The following is a 21,470-nucleotide window of genomic DNA, read 5'->3' as shown; positions in this document are numbered from 1 at the left end:
TTGATAAAAGAGACCGATCTAACTATATTTAAAACACTATTATTGGCCAGAAAGTACTGCCCTCCTATCCATATAGGCAAAAAAGATGATCTCTGTCATACATGTTGGAAAGTATGGAGCAACAGGGTATTGTGTGGGGTTATAGTGGTGCCAAAAGTCATAGAAAACCACATTACATATAAAACAAATGATGTTTATTCACAAAAAGTTAAAAAATGGGGTTCAATAAAAATACTTTAGTATTCAATAAAATAACTTTAGTATTTTCATTGAACCCATTTTTTTACTTTTTGTGAATGAACTTCATTTGTTTTATATGTAATGTGGTTTTCTATGACTTTTGGCATCGCTATAATCCCACACAATACCCCGTTGCTCATATATACTCAATAGGGATGAGGTGCCGGTGTTCTGCCGAGAAAGTTCCGCTCGGCGGCTAAGTTCCCCCTCCACTGCGCAGGCGCTGCGCCTGCGCAGTAGGATCCGGCGGAAATAGCCGAAGCGGAATAGCTGAAAATCAGCTGTACACGGCGCGCTGTAAGAGGGCCCCTCGCGGGCACGCTTCCCTCGCCACGCTTCGGGCATGGCCTCGCTTCGCTTGGCTCTTTTAGATTCCCCCTCTAGGTCCACTTGGATGGTAGGGAAGGAACCTGGACCTAGGGCGCAGGCGCCGTGTACAGCTGATTGAAGCGTTTGAGCTTCGGCTATCTCCGGCGGCTGACAGTAGTCCGTACTGCGCAGGCGCACGGGGGGGGGAAACTTATCCGCCGAGGGAACTTCTCAGCAAGACACCGGATATAACACTGTCACCCAACTGCTACCCCAATGTGACATGTTGGAAAGGTTAACATGCCTTCCTTAGGAGGAACACTTATTAAATTTGAGAAAATTTTAGCTGACTGGTTCAATTTCCCTGATTTGGTACCAATGGGACTATTAAAGCGGGGGTCCACCCACACCGCCAAAAAAAAAAAATATTACAAAGCCAGCAGCTACAAATACTGCAGCTGCTGACTTTTAATACATGGCCACTTACCTGTCCCAGGGTCCAGCGATGTCAGCAGGGGACGCTGAGAACCCGCTCGGGTTCTCGGCAGTTGCCGCCGCCATCCTGGGTGAGGGAATCAGGAAGTGAAGCGTTGCGGCTTCACTTCCCGGTTCCCTACTGCGCATGCGCGAGTCGCGCTGCACGTCCCGAGTGGTCCCCGCTCTCTCCTGGAGCTGTGTGATTCCCAGGAGACAGCGCGGAGGGACGGGAAGTGGCGTAGACTCCCATGGGAAGTGGGTGCAAATACCTGTCTGCACCCCCCTCCCCCCTGAAAGGTGCCAAATGTGACACCGGAGGGGGGGGAGGGTTCCGAAAAGTGGAAGTTCCATTTTTGTGTGGAACTCCACTTTAAGTAGAGCACACTTGTCACTGTATGGCCTCACATCATGATTAATAAAGTTACCCTAAAAAACAAATTTAGAGGTAAAAGTTTCTTTCATGGATTCCTGATAATCATAATGCAATGACCAGAATACCTTTTGCTACTAATTACTTACTGTAAAGGCCAAATATCGGCACAGGTCACAATGAAATTTAGAATTTATTGGTCTACCTACTTATCCAGAATTAAATCTTCTGATCTCGTTCTTACTGTATATAACTTGGAAATTACATGCTTAAAAGACTCAAAAGTAGAATAGAGAGGCACAGGTTTGCTTTAAAATAGGTAAAGTAACTGACATTCTTTAACCACCTCCCACCCACTGTATAGGGAAATGCAGGTGCGGGGTGGTTCTATTGTTCTGGGATGATGTCATTTGGCGTCGTTCCACTCTCGCCATGCTGCGTGCATCCCTGATCCCAGTAAAGAGTTGATAATGCGCCTCTTTACCCATGTGATCAGCTGTGTCCAATCACAGCTGATCACATGTAAACAAGGAAATGCAAGTTATCGACTTTCCTCTCCTTACACTGACAGCAAGTGAGGTGAGACCTGCACAGATAATCAGAGCACCAACAGTGCCCATCAGTGTTGCCAGTCAGTGCCCATAAATTATGTCAATCAGTGACGCCAATCAGTGACGCCATGAGTGACCATCAGTAATGCCAATGAGTGACCATCAGTAATGCCAATGAGTGACCATCAGTAATGCCAATGAGTGACCATCAGTAATGCCAATGAGTGACCATCAGTAATGGCAATCAGTGGTGCCTTTCAGTGCCGCCCATCAGTGCTGCATATTAGTGCCACCTCATCAGTGCCCTTCAGTGTCGTCCCAGCAGTCCTGCCTCATCAGTGCAGCCTATCAGTGCAGTCTCATCAGCGCACATCATTGAAGAAAAATTACTTCTAACAAAAGGTTCTTTCAGAAACTAAGATAACCTTTTTCTGTTATTTTTTAGGGAAGAAAACCCCAAAACAAAACACAGTGGCGATTGAATACCAGCAAAAGTAAGCTCTAGCTGTCTCAAAAGAATGATAACATGTTGTTTGGGTACAGCATTGCATGACCGCACAATTGTCATTGAAAGTGCGACAGTGCTGAAAGCTGAAAATTGGCCTGGGCAGGAAGGGGGTAAAAGTGCCCAGTATTGAATCGGATGGAGGCAATAGGACATCCTCCTAGAACAGGCTGAGCTGCGGCGCTGTCACCTGCTATGGCCACTGGCCACAGCAGATGACTGATCAGTGTACTGTCCAATGCTGGTACCATGTGTTTGCAATGACCAATCACAGCAGATCACATGACAATTGTACACAATGGATAGCTTTTTTCATTCATGCCATCCATTATGTAGTATTGTGGTAATCTCTCTGATTGCTCACAGTGATCACATGGTACAGACAGGGCTAATCACAGCCCATCTGTAACATGTGATTAGCTGTGGCCAATCACAGTCAACCACAATAGGTAACACTGAATGGGATCAATTTCATTCAGTAAAAATGGTTGCTTATAACAGTGAAACACTGTATTGCTCTGGTCACAGCATGTTAAAAAAAGCGCAAGAAAAAAAATCAAATTTAAAAAAATAGATTTTTAATTTTTTTTTAACGTACCATCACCAGTGTCTCTGGTCACCGCCACAACAGTTATATGGCAACGCCATTTTTTGTGTAATTTCTTCATTTTCCCAAAAATCGTGACAAAAAAATTGACAACTTCAACAAACTCGCCATGCCTTTTATTAAATACCTTGGACTGTCTACTTTCCAAAATTAGCAAAAAAAGAAAAAAACGGAAAAAATAAAAACCCTATGGTGAGTAAATACCACTAAAAAGAAAGTTCTATTTCTGCGGGAAAAAAAAATTCTAAAAATGTCATACGGGTACAGTGTTGCATGACCGCACAATCGTCATTCATGTGCGACATCGCTGAAAGTGGAAAACTGGCCTGGGCAGGAAGGGGGTGAAAGTGCCTGGTATTGAAGTGGTTAGAAAAAAAATTGAAAGTCAGCAGCCACAAATACTGTAGCTGCTGAATTTTATATACAGACACCTACCAGCCCAATGATTCAGCCTCGTCTTCACCCAGGCCAGTTATCTGCTGGTCTTTGGGTCCCCAGCACCGCCATCTTGATTGTGGGAGGTCGTCTGTGACTTCCTGATGCTTCACAGTTGGCTCCCCACTGTCCATACGTGAGACGTACTGCGCTTTGTGTATGGACCCGCAGTCTCCTGGGATGGGTCATGTGTCCCAGGAGGCTCTGCGTGGGGGTGTTTGGGCTGAAGTGGAAGAAATAGGCACCTGCACCCTTTAAAACAGGCAGAAGAGGGAGGAAAGAGGACAATCTGCTACTTTATGTTGAAGTAATGCAAGTTGGGAGCAAGTAAATTATTCTGGTCATGATTTCAAAAAAGTTAATCATATCAGCCCTTGGCCCCTTAAAAAAGGAAAACATGTAAACCAATATTGGGGGAAGATGGTAGTTGCGCTGTGATGAAGGGGGGGGGAGGGAAGCTACAAAGATGACTAAAGTGGCAAAGTGAACTAAAAAAGCAGAAACGGGCCAATGCATGAATAGATCCTACATGCTAAAAGAACATGGTGGGGATGCAGTGCAGTGCAACGTAGCTGATCAACATGACATGTTGCGGGCAGACAAAGCCTAATATATAAAGGTAATCGTGAAACAGTGACTGCTTGAATATAGCAAAACAAAAATGCATATACCAACACAAATAGGGTGAATAATGACACAATGCAAAAAAAAATATATATATATATATAATGCAAGAAAAATATATGTGGGCTAGTGCCCCATTAGCAAAAATGTGCCAGATCCTGGTGAACTACAAGTGACAAATCCCTAGGACAAACATGAATATTAGTTCTATCATCCAGTCCAAAAAGCAAAAACATGTGATGAGAAACACAAAACAAGTCCAATCGTGAAGGGAGGGGGGATCTTCAGTGAGGACACCTCCGTGTTTGCAAGCCGCTTACCTTACAGCTGTAAGGTGTACAGCCTGTGTTGCAAATGACCCGCAGGTGTAGACGTTCCGTGTATACAGGCAGTGACAATGATGAACATGCCAAGCGAAATATAAAAAATAAAAAGTATACAGCATGTAAAATAACTCTGCAACGACCACAGTGGAGGGGGGGGCAAGACACACACAGGGGGAGGTTGCACTCACTTTCATGAAGTGAGTGTGGGCATCAATCCACGAGCGCCGAGCTCGTATGCCTCCAGGAGTGTCATCAATCTGGAATCTGTCCCCGTGCCTGGAAACTGGAATATGTCCCCGTGCCTCTCTCCTCAGTGTTCGTCAGGTAGAGTAGTGATGTACAGTGTGAGGGGGAAAGAGACGCACATAGCGTGATCCCATATAAAAGGTATATTTATTTAATAAAACAAGTCCAATCAACTTACATTTAAAACAATGCTGCAGTGTGTAGTAACTACGAGCGCCGAGCTCGTCTCCTGTTGTGCGTCTCTTTCCCCCTCACACTGTACATCACTACTCTACCTGACGAACACTGAGGAGAGAGGCACGGGGACATATTCCAGTTTCCAGGCACGGGGACAGATTCCAGATTGGTGACACTCCTGGAGGCATACGAGCTCGGCGCTCGTGGATTGATGCCCACACTCACTTCATGAAAGTGAGTGCAACCTCCCCCTGTGTGTGTCTTGCCCCCCCCTCCACTGTGGTCGTTGCAGAGTTATTTTACATGCTGTATACTTTTTATTTTTTATATTTCGCTTGGCATGTTCATCATTGTCACTGCCTGTATACACGGAACGTCTACACCTGCGGGTCATTTGCAACACAGGCTGTGCACCTTACAGCTGTAAGGTAAGCGGCTTGCAAACACGGAGGTGTCCTCACTGAAGATCCCCCCTCCCTTCACGATTGGACTTGTTTTGTGTTTTTTGTGTTTCTCATCACGTGTTTTTGCTTTTTGGACTGGATGATAGAACTAATATTCATGTTTGTCCTAGGGATTTGTCACTTGTAGTTCACCAGGATCTGGCACGTTTTTGCTAATGGGGCACTAGCCCACATATATTTTTCTTGCATTATATATATATATATTTTTTTTTGCATTGTGTCATTATTCACCCTATTTGTGTTGGTATATGCATTTTTGTTTTGCTATATTCAAGCAGTCACTGTTTCACGATTACCTTTATATATTAGGCTTTGTCTGCCTGCAACATGTCATGTTGATCAGCTACGTTGCACTGCACTGCATCCCCACCATGTTCTTTTAGCATGTAGGATCTATTCATGCATTGGCCCGTTTCTGCTTTTTTAGTTCACTTTGCCACTTTAGTCATCTTTGTAGCTTCCCCCCCCCCCCCTTCATCACAGCGCAACTACCATCTTCCCCCACTTTTGTCCCATTTGTCCTGCCTTGGATCAGTACTTAGGTGTTGCAGCAGTGTCCTTTTAGCATAGCCACCCCCCCCCCCCGGCAGCGCAGGAGTTTCCACTTTCACAATGTAAACCAATATGTTCATTTTATTTCACCAGAAATGTGGTACTCTTATATTAGCAGTGTTATTTCTTCAGTTCACCTTGAGCGGCTATAAGTCGGTATCAGTGCTCACCTTGAGCTGTTGTAAGTCAGTCTCAATATTTTTAATACAATGGAACATCCGTTTGAATGTCTCAGATGGTGGTGTAGGCTCAAAAAGCTCAGTGATGGGTGCACTTAGCCTCTCTGTTGCAGAGGAGGAGTTGCTCTTGGCTTGCTGGTCAGAAAATGTGCACTGGGTAGAAGACTCAGGACAGATGTAATCTTCGTCTGTGGAACTTTCCTGTATGCTCTCATAACCATCCAGGATCAAGTACCGCCCTATATAAAGGATATCAAGTAAGTTATCTTTAACTAAACCAAACAGTATTGCCCACTTCCCTAATATAAGCAAGCCTGTCACCTGATATCCGATATTGCATCTCGTCCAAGCCTCTCTCTTTGCTGTATTCCTTAGAATGCTCCTCGCTGTGAAGCTCCTGAGCATCAAAGTACTGTTCTATGCTCTCTTCCACAGATTCATCAGTCATCTCTGAGCTTAGTCTTCCACGATCAGAGCATCTTTCTTCAGATTTCTGTCTTAAGGATTGTCTATTAGAATAGCTCTCTCTGCTTTTCTTTCGCAGGTGGTTAAGGCCCAAAGGCACTGGCTGCCGGTCACTCTCTGCAGTGTGCTCCTGGGAACTGCGACTGCAGAAACGCTGGAAGTTTTCGGATTCCTCTTTTTGAAGAAGCTTAACTTGTTGCAATAGTAACTGCTTAAGTAATGCCACTAAAATAAAGAATAAACTGAAATCAAAATAAAATTGGGGATAATATTGCACTATTAGTGCATAGTTCTACACAAATTTTATTCTAGCCAAAACTAAAATCAGAATAAGATTGGGAAAAGTACATCATGTATACATAGTGAATATGCAAAGCCCAACTCCAGCCCAATTATAACAAGTGTTTGGCGCAAAGGTTAAAAGCAATAATCCACATAAATGACAATATTATGCATATAAATGATGAACTGGAACAAGGGATAAGAAAAGATAATAGTAGTCCATTATGGTGTGCATAAAGTCGATGATGAGGTATAAAGCCCACATTCACAGCAGCCTTCCAATGGGTATAAAACCATATTCCCAAAAAGCACTGTAAGAAACAAAGAAAGGAGGCGCCTCTGGGTGCAGACTTAAAAACAATTTTAATAAAAAGAGCAGCAACAGAGATTGCACTCACATTTGTGTTGAGCAGGGGTCCTCAAACTCTTTAAACAGGGGGCCAGTTCACTATCGGTCAGACTGTTAGAGGGCCGGACTATAGTTCGGACGCGCTGTGATAAAAGTCCCGCCCTCCTCCTACCTAGACCAGCTTGTGGCTCATTCTATCTCAACACTCCAAATCAGTCTATCATATCTAAGGCACCCCAAAGTGGACCACCCTAACCACAGCACCCCAAAGACCCCACACTAGCAGGATGCACAGGGGAGGGCAGTGGGGTGGAGGGGGGGGCTGCAGAGTGGTCAGAAGGACAGTGGGATGCACAGGAGAACAGTGGATGGACAGGGGGACAGTGGGAAGGAGAGGGGGGACAGTGGGAAGGAGAGGGGGGGACAGTGGGATGGAGAGGGGAACAGTGGGATGGACAGGGGAAAGTAGGATGGAGAGGGGGACTGTGGGATGGAGAGGGGGACTGTGGGATGGACAGGGGGACTGTGGGATGGACAGGGGGGACTGTGGGATGGACAGGGGGACAGAGGGATGGACAGGGTGGACTGTGAGATGGACAGAGGGGTGGACAGGGGGACAGAGGGACTCTGGATGGACAGGGGGACAGAGGGACTGTGGGATGGGACAGGGGGCTGTGGGATGGACAGGGGGCTGTGGGATGGACAGGGGGGCTGTGGGATGGACAGGGGGACTGTGGGATGGACAGATGGATGGACAGAGGGATGGACAGGGGGACTGTGGGATGGACAGGGGAACTGATGGATGGACAGAGGGATGGACAGGGGGACAGAGGATGGACAGGGGGACAGAGGGACTGTGGGATGGACAGGGGACAGAGGGATGGGCCAGGGGGAGAGTGGGATGGACAGAGGGGTGGACAGGGGGATGGACAGGGGATGGACAGGGGGACAGTGGGGTGGACAGGGGGACAGTGGGGTGGACAGGGGGACAGTGGGATGGACAGGGGGGCAGTGGGATGGACAGAGGGGTGGACAGAGGGGTGGACAGGGGGACAGAGGGGGGGGACAGTTGGGTGGACAGGGGGACAGTGGGGTGGACAGAGGGACAGTGGGATGGACAGAGGGGGACAGGGGGGTGGACAGGGGGACAGAGGGATGGACAGTGGGATGGACAGGGGGACAGAGGGATGGACAGGGGGGTGGACAGGGGGACAGAGGGGTGGACAGGGGGACAGAGGGGTGGACAGTGGGTGGACAGGGGGACAGAGGGGTGGACAGGGGGACAGTGGGGTGGACAGGGGGACAGTGGGGTGGACAGGGGACAGTGGGGTGGACAGGGGACAGGACAGTGGGGTGGACCAGTGGGGTGGACAGGGGGGTGGACAGTGGGGTGGACAGGGGGACAGTGGGGGTGGACAGGGGTCCTCACTTGTTAGTAGGCTGTTGCCTGAAGCCTCCGCTCTCGCTGTCACTCTTCGCGCCTCCTTTCTCGCTGTCACCCTCCGCGCCTCCTGCCTGCCACGTGAGGAAGACGTGAATCCGCGCGGGACTGTGCTGGAAAACTACACTTCCCAGCATGCAGCGCGGCACACGGAGCCCTCCATCAATGACTGGGGTGGGGGAGGCGGCTTGAGCGGAGCGGATATGCTCCCCTGCCGAAGCAGAGTGGACCTGCCCAAGCCGAGCCGACCTGGTCCCGGCCCGAGCCTGGCCTATCGGGAATCCAGCCCTGGGTGGGGTGGGCCGGATAAATGTCCTCGGCGGGCCGCATGTGGCCCGCGGGCGTAGTTTGAGGACCCTGGTGTTGAGTTAAAAAGGCATATGAGAGTCCCAGATGTAACTGGAGGGGTCCGTGAGGTTGATCATCCCTGCCATGGATGTGTAATCAGACTGGTCTTTCAGATGCACTGTGTCCACCGGCCGGCAATGATGGAGGAATACAGAATGAGACTTGGAAGGCAAACAGCAATCCAGGTGAGGGGCGATGACATCACACCCATGCGACGCGTTTCCTGAGTCAGCAAGCCGTGAATGGCATGAGCGCTGCACTCCTTTGTCAAGCTAGTTACTATAGGACTAATGCAGAGAATATATGGGAGGAAGTGAGGGGAAGTGGTCATGAGAAGAAGTTGTATGGAGCAGGGGGAAGTGGTCATGAGAGGAAGGTGTATGGAGTAGTGTCAGCAATGAAGGACGTGTGAGAAAAAAAAAAAGGGTAGTTACTATGGGACTAGTTGGGAGAATATATGGGAGGAAGTGAGGGGAGTGGTCATGAGAGGAAGCTGTATGGAGTAGGGGGGAGGGGAGTGGTCATGAGAGGAAGCTGTATGGAGTAGGGGGGAGGGGAGTGGTCATGAGAGGAAGCTGTATGGAGTAGGGGGGAGGGGAGTGGTCATGAGTTGAAGCTGTATGGAGTAGTGTCAGCAATAAAGGACGTGTGAGAAAAACAAAAAAAAAAAAAAGATAAAAAAAAAGCTAGTTACTATGGGACTAGTTGAGAGAATACATGGGAGGAAGTAAGGGGAGTGGTCATGAGAGGAAGCTGTATGGAGTAGGGGGGAGGGGAGTGGTCATGAGAGGAAGCTGTATGGAGTAGTGTCAGCAAAGAAGGACGTGTGAGAGAAAAAAAAGAAGAATGTCATGGGATGTAGAGTATAATATATGATATAGTCCAGAAAGAGACTATAGTGACTATCCCTCTAAAATTATGTAATATATGGGAGAACAGTCATTTGAAAAGGAGGGAAAGGGGGGGGGGGGGGAGGACAGAAAGAAAGGGGAGGGGGGGGGAGGGAAACAAAAAATGGGGGGGTTATGGAAATAGGAAAAAAGGGGGGGGGGAAGGGGAGGTGAGAAGGAATGAGGAGGGGAAGGTAAAGAAAAAAGAAAGAAGGACATGTGTAAACACTCCATGTGCAAACTGATATAACATGATAAACTGGTGATATGATCATGAAAAAAACACACACATAAGCAAATATATGCACGCAGGCATCACAGAATGGCAGATGTTTCAATGCACTCATTGATGCCTCCAGGTGAGAGGACATCCAGACGATAGATCCAATAGGTCTCCCTTTCACAATTTCTTGAACCTTTCGGCAGGCGAGAGAGACTTAGGGATCTGTTCTATAACCCAAACAGATAACCCCAGAGTGGAACCCTTGTGAACTGTGGCAAAATGTCTGGGCACACTGTGGGGGTCTGTACCACCCTCAATGAACATCCTATGCTCCCCAAAACGCTGTCTGAGGGGCCGAATGGTGCAGCCAATGTATATGAGGCCACAGGGGCAGGTCAGACACATATACCACATGATCCGATGAGCATGAAAAAATCTTTCAGAAAATAAGTGTGGCCTTTTTTGACCGTGCTGAACAAAATGGCACGTTTTTCAAAAGTTTTTTGCGGCATTGGTACATCCTTACCAAAGGAATGAGTGGAGTGATGAGCGGGAAGGTAGGGGTGGTGATCAGATCTCCCTAGCTTTATTGGATTTGGAACTTCAACATGAGGACCATGTCATATATGCCAGAAATTATACTAAGCCGACCAGTGGCAACTCATATCTTCATTACAAAAGCTGTCATTACCCACCATGGATCAAAAACATTCCCAAAGGTCAATTTTGTCGACTCAGACAGAATTGCACTAGGGATGTTGACTATATCGAATCCAGTGTAAACCTCAAAAACAAATTTTCTGAGAAGGAATACCCTGCAGATATAGTAGAAAAAGCTTATGAACTATATCTCCATGAGAAACCCTCACGCCCTAATCCTCCTTCTACAGACTGTCCCATCCGATTCATCACGACTTTTCATTCTCAACATAAAAAGATAGAGAGGATTCTGCTGAAATATTGGGACATTCTTCAGCAGGACCCTCACCTCAAATCCATCCTCCCCACACACCCACGTGTCACTTACCGCAGGGCTCCAAACCTTAAAAACAAAATTGCTCCTAGCAAATTGAAAACCACCCCTAACTTCCCGCCCATCACGCCGCTCATTCCTTTGGTAGGGATGTACCAATGCTGCAAGAAACTTTGCAAAACGTGCCATTTTGTTCAGCACGGTCAAAAATCTTTCTCCACCAAAGGCCACACTTATTTTCTGAAATATTTTTTCAATTGTTCATCGGATCATGTGGTATATGGTCTGACCTGCCCCTGTGGCCTCATATACGTTGGCCGCACCATTCGGCCCCTCAGACAGTGTTTTGGGGAGCATAGGAGGTACACTGAGGGTGGTACAGACCCCCACAGTGTGCCCAGACATTTTGCCACAGTTCACAGAGTTCCACTCTGGGGTTATCTGTTTGGGTTATAGAACAGTTCCCTAGGTCTCTCTCACCTGCCGAAAGGTTCAAGAAATTGTGCGCAAAGGAGACCTATTGGATCTATCGTCTGGATGTCCTCTCACCTGGAGGCATCAATGAGTGCATTGAAACATCTGCCATTCTGCGATGGCTGCGTGCATATATTTGCTTATGTGTGTGTTTTTTTCATGATCATATCACCAGTTTATCATGTTATATCAGTTTGCACATGGAGTGTGTACACATGTGCTTTCTTCTTTCTTTCCCTTCCCCTCCTCATACCTTCTCACCCCCCCCCCCTTTTTTCCTATTTCCATAACCCCCCCATTTTGTGTTCCCCCCCCTTTCTTTTTGTCCCCCCCCCCCTCTTTCCCCCCTTTTCAAATGACTGTTCTCCCATATCCCATATATTACATCATTTTAGAAGGATAGTCACTATAGTCACTATATTCTCTTTCTGGACTATATAATATATTATACTCTACATCCCATGACAGTCTTCTTTTTTTTTTCTCTCACACATCCTTCATTGCTGACACTACTCCATACAGCTTCCTCTCATGACCACTCCCCCTACTCCATACAGCTTCCTCCCATATATTCTCTCAACTAGTCCCATAGCAACTAGCTTTTTTTTTTTTTTCTTTTTTTTTTCCTGACACGTCCTTCATTGCTGACACTATTCCATACAGCTTCCTCTCATGACCACTCCCCCCTACTCCATACAGCTTCCTCTCATGACCACTCCCCTTACTTCCTCCCATGTATTCTCTCAACTAGTCCCATAGTAACTAGCTTTTTTTTTTTTTTTCCTCACACGTCCTTCATTGCTGACACTACTCTATACAGCTTCCTCTCATGATCACTTCCCCCTACTCCATACAGCTTCTTCTCATGACCACTCCCCTCACTTCCTCCCATATATACTCTGCATTAGTCCCATAGTAACTAGCTTGACAAAGGAGTGCAGCCCTCATGCCATTCACGGCTTGCTGACTCAGGAAACGCGTTGCATGTGTGTGATGTCATTGCCCCTCGCCTGGATTGCTGTTTGCCTTCCAAGTCTCATTCTGGTATTCCTCCATCATTGCCGGCCGGTGGACACAGTGCATCTGAAAGACCAGTCTGATTACACATCCATGGCAGGGATGATCGACCTCACGGACCCCTCCAGTTACATCTGGGACTCTCATATGCCTTTTTAACTCAACACAAATGTGAGTGCAATCTCTGTTGCTGCTCTTTTTATTAAAATTGTTTTTAAGTCTGCACCCAGAGGCGCCTCCTTTCTTTGTTTCTTACAACTCCAGCCCAAGCTGATTTTCTTTCCATTTTTGAGTCAGCTTTTACTTATATGCAATGCATATTGAGAATTCCTCACACAGCTATTATGCGCTTATACTGAAAATAGTGAAATATGTATCTTTATGCCAAATATGACAAGGACCCCCTTTGATTCTTACAGTTTCTGAGTGCATCCAGGGCCCAAGTGTGCTCCAGAGGTGTGTCATAAGAGATGGGGCTCGAGGTCGATGTGGAAACTGGATTGTAAACTGTCCTTTGTTGAGGCTGCAGGATACCATCATCCCCAGCATGGGGAGCAGACATGGGCAAAGCTGTGCCTTCAGTTTCTGGGTCTTTGTCTGTGGAAAAAGCCACAGAAATGGTGAAAGCACAGTCATTTTGAAGGAAAATGCATGCAAAATCCCAAATCCATCATAACACATTTAAAAAGAGAGAGGAATACTGAAAGAACATCTAACTTGACATATTACAGAGGAGCACCCACAAAATATCTGATGGTACTAGCCATAATGTTCTGCAACATGACACACAATTTTAAAACACTCTTATCCATTAGTAGGTAATTGAAATCTGAACTCCAGACAAACAGCTAAATACAAGCTTAAATACATACTGTATGAGGTAGCTTCTTTTTTTTTTTTTTTTTTTTTTACAAGGATTTGTATTGTTCTGTCCAGTCCTTGGACACAGTCTGCACTTTATAATAAAATGCAAAAAAGGTGCTGGGATGACAATGATTATTTGTTTCATAAGCCTAAAATTTTTTTAAAGAGGTATAAAAATATGAGAAACATTCTTGCCCTTACGGAGCACTGCCTGGCATGATTATATTGCTAATGAAAATGTTATAGAACTGTATATTTTCATAGAATCCCTGGAGAAGCCTTTATAGATGAACTAAACTGCAAAGGCAGAAAAAAAAAAACACACAAGTAAATTTAGTTGTGCATTAATTAAAATTACTCTGCCTGTTTTTCAATTTAACCACCTCCAGTACGGGCCATTTTGCAGCTTTCAGCACGGTCATACTTTGAAGGACAATTAGTCATGCAACACTGTACCCAAATGAAATTGCTATGTTTTGAGCCAGATAGAGCTTTCATATGGTGGTATTTAATCACCACTGGGTTTTATTTACTTTTTGCTACATAAACGAAAAAAACACTGAACATTTTGAATAATAATAAAAAAAAAAGTTTCTCTTTTAAACTTTTGCAAATAAATACTCTTTCTTCATAACTTTAGGCCAACATATATTCTGCCATATATCTTTGGTTAAAATAACCCAAATCAGTATATATATTATTTAGTCTGTGTGAAAGCTATAGAATCTACAAACTATGGTATATACAGCATATTTGAAATTGATCAGTCCTGATGTACTGACGGTCTAATTTCTTGAAGCCCTAAAATGCCAGGGCTGTACAAATTACCCCTTTTTTGGAAAGTAGACAGTTTGTTTTGAAGTTGTAATCTTTTTGTTATTTTTTTTGAAAATTAAGAAATTAAATATAATTTTTTTTTACAAAGTTATTTCTCACACATGGCATAGGCATACTTACAATTACACACAAAACATATTCTGCTGCGCCCCTTGAGTATGAAGATACCACGTGTGAGACTTTTTCAGAACCTAGATACATAGAGGGGCCCAAAATCCAAGGATCTAACTTCCTGACTACCCATCACATTTTTGGAGGTCCTGGAGCACATGGACAGTGGAAATGGCCACAAAATGACCCTATTTTGGAAAGAAAACACTCCAAGGTTTTGTTCGAAAGGTACAGTGGGTCTTTTGAAAAATGTCAATTAATAGGATATTTCTAACACACATCATAGGCATACTTAGACATACACCACAAAACACATTCTGCTACTTCTCCCAAGTGTGACGATACCCCATGCATGAGACTTTTTCACAGCCTAGCCCATGGATGCTCAACCAGTGGCCCTCTAGCTGTTGTGGATTTACAAGTCCCATCATGCCTCTGCCTTTGGGAGTCATGCTTGTAACTGCCAGTGGCTTGCAATGCCCCTTGGGACTTGTAGTTCTGCAACAGCTGGAGGGCCACAGTTTGAGCACCCATGGAGCCACACAGAGGGGCCCAAATCCAAGGAGCACCTTCAAGCTTTCTAGGAGCATAACTTTTACATCTCCTGACTTTTACAATGTTGGAGGCCCTGGATCCCCAAGACAGTGGAAATCCCCAAAAAATTACCACATTTTGGAGAGACATTTTGGTGTCTCACAGGAACACAGTCAGCAGGATGTGCACTTGGAATGGAGTGGCAATGATCATAAACATTGTGAGTGGTGCAGCAGTGATTAGTGACACTTAGTGGGTGGCGGTGATTAGGACACTGCGAGGACACATCGGTGATTAGGACACTGGGACTGATGTGGTGGTAGTGGGGGAAGATGGGAGGAGGTAAGCGATCATGAAATATTTTTTTTTTTACAGTGATTGCTTTCACAACAATAATGGCTGTAAGAGCAATCATTTCTCTCTCTCTGGATGAAATCATGCAGCCATTGAGAAATACTGTGATAGCTATGACTGGCCACAGCTATCACATGGCACAGGACTGCTGTGATTGGCCTATACTATGTGATCTCTGTGACCGATCTTATAGTTCACGGAATAGTAAACAATGATGCTAGGAAATGATATAGTGTTTACTACTGTCCATGTGATCGCCAACTGGCTACAGTGTTCACATGGTACCAGGGCTGCGCACAGTGGCTCAGTACAACAATCAGTGTTCTGCTGTGTTCAGTGGACACAGTGGGCACAGACTACACAGCTGTGTGCTCCAAGGCACAAACCACTGATGCGGGGGGGACATACTGTTACCTCCAATTGCATCAGCGCTGCTCCTGTTCGGCTCTTTATGTACTATGGCAGGATGCGGAGCAGTTAATTGGTTTAGGCACCTGAATTTGACTTTGTATCAGCCTCTTGTAATGCCCTGCACAGAAGCTCACAGACTGGGGGAGATAAAGATGGCAACAGGAGCCGTCTAGATGTGGAGTGCCGTGTTGACAAGAAACATGTTCATAGGGGGTGAGAGCAGAGTAAGCAGAGATGTTAGCTCGACTGATGCTCCTTAACTGACCAATCACAGGGTGGGGGTGGGAATGTGACATAGCGGTCTTCCTTAACTAAAGAAAAGCAAAGTCAGATCACCAACTCAACTGTGTTCTATGGCAAGGTAGTGCAAATCCTGGGATAGGATGGACAGAAATACAAAGCCTTAGGCAAGTAAACCAGGTCCGCTATATGTATTTCAACTATGTATTTAGCAGCTTGCCTGGAGTTCATTTCCGAGAAATGAGAAAATGGTAAAATGTTTAGCAGCTCTCTACCATATTTCAGTTGGATTAGTAAAATATCATACAATTTACATGCGCTAAGTGCAAGAAAAACATCAAATATCTTTAGACATTAGGCCTACCCAATAAGGCAGAGGAAAATGCATTACCACAAAACTACTAATATGGCCTCTTTCACACTGACGATCCGTTCAGGTCCGCCTGTCAGTTTTTTAGGCGGACCTGAACGGACCCTCCATAGATCTCTATGGAGCGTTGGATGTCAGCGGTGACATGTCCGCTGACATCCGACCCGCTCCGATCCGAAAAAGCGTAATGGAGGAAAAACCTACTTTTTCATCTGTTTTCGGATCGGATTGGGTGACGACGGACTCTACGGTCCGTCATCATCCAATCCCCCATAGGGGAGAGCGGCGCTCTGACAGGTCCGTCGCTGCACATTGTGCAGTGACGGACCTGTCATCTGCCTGCTCGGCGGAACGATCCCCCGCTGAGCAGAGCGGGCTCCGTACACGGACACGTCCGTGTGAAGGAGCCCTATCAATTTATGCTTCATCAATCTGGGTTTATAAACGTTGCACTGTTTGTGTTCATTTTTATATAGCTTAAGCTCTATAAGGCTATAGCCTTCTGTGCTGAGCAATGTATTCTGATGCTGGGGAGGTTTTCCCTGCTGTCAGAATACAATAGCTCAGCTGCGAGAATTCCCCCATCCACATTGAGCGAAAAAAACTGACTCGTCTATGGGTTGCCTTAGTGTTGTTAAATTCTCAACGCAGTTAGTATGCCGTACCTTGTAATGAAGGGCTCACATGCTATGGCTGCAGTTTGTAGTGTCATGGCTGATTGATTCTCCTATGTGCATGTACTGCTTTAGCCAGCCTGTCTTTAGGCACCAAAGGGAAAAAAACAACTTCATGTTACGGGGCACACAGCATCCAATGCATGCCTGCCATCTGCTCTGTATCACATCACAAATGTGAGAATGCCAATGTAATGAAAAAAATGTCTTCTATCTGCATGGTGAGCTCTGTGTGTGTCTATGAATGCTCTGCCTGCATGTGTCTATGTCAGATCTAATTACTATATAGCTCTCTTCCGCATCAGCACTAGACAGAGACTCAGGGATTGTGGGATATCTAGTTTCTTCAAAGTAAATTTCATTTCTCACACTAAAGACAGAGGGCATGCATTAACCTGAGTGGAGCCATGCCAAATACTGAATTGTTCCTACACAAAAAAAAACTGTTGACACAGAAATGTGAAGATTTACTCTATTATAGGCTGCGTGTATAGGGCAAAAAATTACAAGATGCAATAACATGATCAGTGCACATTCTATGCAGATAAAAAAGGCAAGGTGTAGGCAGGAATGTGTACAATGCCTGAAATACAATACAAGAAACACCAATTAGTCAGAACCCCCCCCCCATATAAAAATGTAGCATTAAACAAATTCAAACAAAAAACAGACACACACACACTAGAAGAAAACGCAAAAAATATACTTTCGAACCTTAGGTGGGAATGATGTCACAGACCTTCCAGTAAAATGTTAAGCGATTCAGAGGATCCCAAATGTCATAGAAAGCAGCTTGTAAGCAGTGCTAGAGCATCTTCTTGTGAGATTTGGGATTCGCATTCCCCAAAATGTGGTGTAAGAAAGATATTATTATTATTATTATTATTATTATATAGCAGAAACCAAATATCATATTTTTGACATGTTCCCTAAGACTTCCCACATGCAAAAAAAAACGTATTGCATGTGCTGGCGATAAAATTGTATCCTGAATTATTATGGGATGTTGAGCTGAATTGTTACACTCACTAAACTCACCTGAACTAGGCACATCTTGTCCTTGTTGTTCATGGTCCCCCTTCTGTTTTTTCTCCATTTTCGTGTTCCATTTTTCTCCATTTTCGTGTTCCTCTCTGCAAAGGTGCAAAACAAAAAGGCATCTAAATATTCTCAGTGCGCAAAATCACATCCCATATCATTGTATTTTTCAAGAGCTTTTCCTTGGCAGTTTTTCTTACATTTAATTTAAAGAATAAATGGTATAAAAAAAATAAATAAAAAAAGGTAAGGAAACAGGATGGGCAAATTTAAAGTGATTGTAAAGCAGAGGTTTTTTTTTTACCTTAATGCATTAAGATAAAAAGCCTTTGGTGTGCAGCAGCCCCCTCAGCCCCCCTAAATCCAGCAATGTTGTAGGAGTGTCTCGGCCTTCGGGGACTCCCCCCCTCATTGGCCAAGACAGCAGTGCAGCACCACTGGCTCACGCTGCTGTCACTCAAAGTCAGTTAGCCAATAAGGAGAGAAAGAGGGGGGACCGGGCCGGGGCTCTGTGTCTGAATGGACACAGGGAGCTGTGGCTCAGCTCAGGTGCCCCATAGCAATCTGCTTGCTGTGGAGGCACTCAACAGGAGGGAGGGGCCAGAAGAGCTGAAGAGGTACCCAAGAAGATGATGATCTGGGCTGCTCTGTGCAAAACCACTACACAGAGGAGGCAAGTATAACAGTGGCTCTACCAATCCACTTCAGTACAACCAGCATGTTGGGTTTTTTTTCATATGATTTCTGCCGCCGGTTGTCGCAGTGGGAGGGATTCCTCCATAAGCATTGGCAGGGAAAATCAAGCGATTTGCTTTCCTTCAAACCGTGGTTGAAGGAAAGAAAAACTGCTTACTGCATGGCCAGTCTTACAGAAAGTTTCATGAGGATTTGATGAATATTTAAAACAGAAACAAAACTGTAGCATTCTAGGTGCAAATACAATCAGTAACAACTGATAAAAATAATAGGATTTTTATAACAGCATACCTGTAAAATCCTTTACAGAGCCACAGTAATTACTGTCTGGGTTATATGGCACCGCCTTTAGGTAATGGACACTGGCACACCCTAAACAGGAAGTTCAATTCCCCATATAACCCCTCCCCTTACCGGGAGTATCTCAGTTTTGTAGCAAAGCAATACACGTGTAACCAGAAAGAGAGGAGGGACCTCTGTGTCCCGTGATGTACTCCAAGAAAAGGATTTTACAGGTAAGCGGTCATAAAAATACTATTTTCATTATCGTACATCACGGGACACAGAGCCACAGTAATTACTGTCTGGGATGTCCCAGAGCAATGGCACCTGAGGAGAGGGGACACAACAAAAGTTGGGTGCAAATCAGACCTGAGGATCTATACTGCAGCCTGCAGCACACTGCGCCCAAAGGCGACATCCTCATGCCTTCTTACATCCACCTGATAGAATCTGGTGAATGTATGGACTGAAGACCAGGTTGCGGCCTTGCAGATTTGAGCCATGGAGGCTTGGTGATGCACTGCCCACAAAGCACTAACAGCCCTGGTGGAGTGCGCTTTGACCTGAAAAGGTGGAACCTTCCTCTTCAAGCCATAAGCTTGAATAATTACCTGCCGAATCCATTTGGCAATGGTGGATTTCGATGCTGCCTGTTCTTTCCTAGGACCTTCCGGCAACACTAACAAAACATCTGTTTCCGAATCTGAGCAGTTGCCTTTAAATAGATCTTGACCACTCTCACTACATCCAAAGAGTGTAGTGACTTTTCTTCTTTAGAACAGGGTTCTGGAAAAAATGAAGGTAAAACAATATCCTGGTTTAGGTGAAAACCTAAAACCACCTTTGGCAGAAAGCTAGGATGAAGATGCAATACCACTATATCCTTGTGAACGATTAAATATGGCTCTTTGCAAGAAAGAGCCGCCAGCTCTGATACCCTTCTTGCAGAAGAAATGGCTACCAGAAAAACTAGTTTCCTTGTCAAAAGGACCAAAGGAACATGTCGTATCAGCGCAAAAGGCTGTTTCTGTAATGCCGACAGAACTAAATTCAAGTCCCAAGGGTTCAGGGGTGCTTTAACCGGAGGATTAAGCCAAGCTACCCCCCTGTATAAAGCTTTGGATCAAAGAATGCAAAGCCAACGGACGTTGAAACAACACTGATAAGGCCGAGACCTGGCCCTTGATAGTACTCAAGGCCAGCTTCATCTTTAGCCCCATTTGCAGAAAGGCAAGAATTCTACCTATGACATACTTCCTAGGATGCCAACCCCTGGATTCACACCAAGAAACATGCCTTCCAGACTCTATAATAAATTACTCTGGAAGCTGGCTTCCTTGCATTAATCAAGGTAGGTATCACTGAGCCTGAAAGCCCACGATTCCTTAGAATGCGGGTTTCAATAGCCAAACCGTTAAATTTAGCGTTTGTAAAGTAGGATGGAACACTGGTCCCTGCGATAACAGGTCTGGACGTGGTGGTGGTAGGGTCCATGGGTTTCCTACCGCCATCTTTACTATTTCTGCATACCAAGATCTTCTGGGCCACGCTGGGGCCACAAGAACTACCGACTTCCTTTCCCGATTGATCCTGCAAAGAAGTCGGTAGCAGCAGAATAGGAGGGAACGCATAAATCAGTGAGAACTGATCCCACGGAGTCACCAACGCATCTGTTCCGCATGCGAGTGGATCCCTTGTTCTTGACACAAATTTGTTGACTTTGTTGTTGAACCTGGACGCAAACAGATCTACATCCGGGATCCCTCATAGTTGGCATATAGCCAAGAAGATGTCGGGGTGAAGGGACCATTCCCTCGGGAACAACTGCTGGTGACTTAAGTAGTCTGCCTGCCAGTTCTCTACACCTGGAATGAAGATTGACGAAATGCACGGCACATGTTCTTCTGCCCAGGTTAGGATATGGTTTACCTCTGCCTGGGCTGCCTGACTTCTGGTGCCCCCTTGGTGTTTGATGAAAGACACTGCTGTGGCATTATTGGATTGAATCCTGACAGGAGAATTCTGCAACCTGAATGTCCAGGCCTTTAGGGCTAGACACGCTGCCCGAATCTCTAGAATGTTGATGGGTAAGGTCTTTTCGGTTCTGGACCATTTCCTTTGGACAGACGCTTCTTCCAGGACTGCTCCTCAACCTAAAAGGCTGGCATCTGTTGTTATCTGGCGCACTTTTGGCGACAAACGCATTTTACCTTCTCGCTGTGTTACGAGCGATCGCGGGAGCCCGGTGGTCATCGAGACCCCCGGGCACTTGCATCGCTTCTGGGGGCGAGCAGTGGGTGCGCATCCCTAGTGGCCGCCTTAGGAACAAACGTAACATAACGGCAATTCGCCTGCCTGTGCCATTCTGCCGCAGTACAACTGCGGCGGCTGGTCGGCAAGTAGTTAAATACGTTTCTGGAACAAAAACTGGAAAATACTTGCTTCAATGTGCAGAGATATTGCATGTGTTTCTGCATTGGGACTTATCGGGGAATAGAGTAGAAAACAAATATGGGCTCAGGACAGAGGAGGGTA

At 45.6% G+C, this 21,470-nt stretch overlaps 1 protein-coding gene across 1 annotated transcript in view; it reads right to left on the bottom strand.

Annotated features, from left to right (window-relative positions):
• ARHGEF12 (Rho guanine nucleotide exchange factor 12) overlaps positions 1 to 21,470 on the bottom strand; it is a 441,882-nt gene that overhangs the window by 10,021 nt on the left and 410,391 nt on the right. The window contains exons 36-39 of the mRNA XM_073602566.1: positions 17,958 to 18,052; positions 12,942 to 13,121; positions 6,384 to 6,752; positions 6,054 to 6,301 (exon numbers count right to left, since the gene is read on the bottom strand). Coding sequence (XP_073458667.1) covers positions 6,054 to 6,301; positions 6,384 to 6,752; positions 12,942 to 13,121; positions 17,958 to 18,052 — 892 coding nt within the window. The remainder of the gene's footprint in view (positions 1 to 6,053; positions 6,302 to 6,383; positions 6,753 to 12,941; positions 13,122 to 17,957; positions 18,053 to 21,470) is intronic.

This window comes from Aquarana catesbeiana, linkage group LG10, assembly GCF_042186555.1.
Source record: "Aquarana catesbeiana isolate 2022-GZ linkage group LG10, ASM4218655v1, whole genome shotgun sequence".
NCBI classification, from domain to species: Eukaryota; Metazoa; Chordata; class Amphibia; order Anura; family Ranidae; genus Aquarana; species Aquarana catesbeiana.
This window is presented reverse-complemented; position numbering and strand designations above follow the sequence as displayed.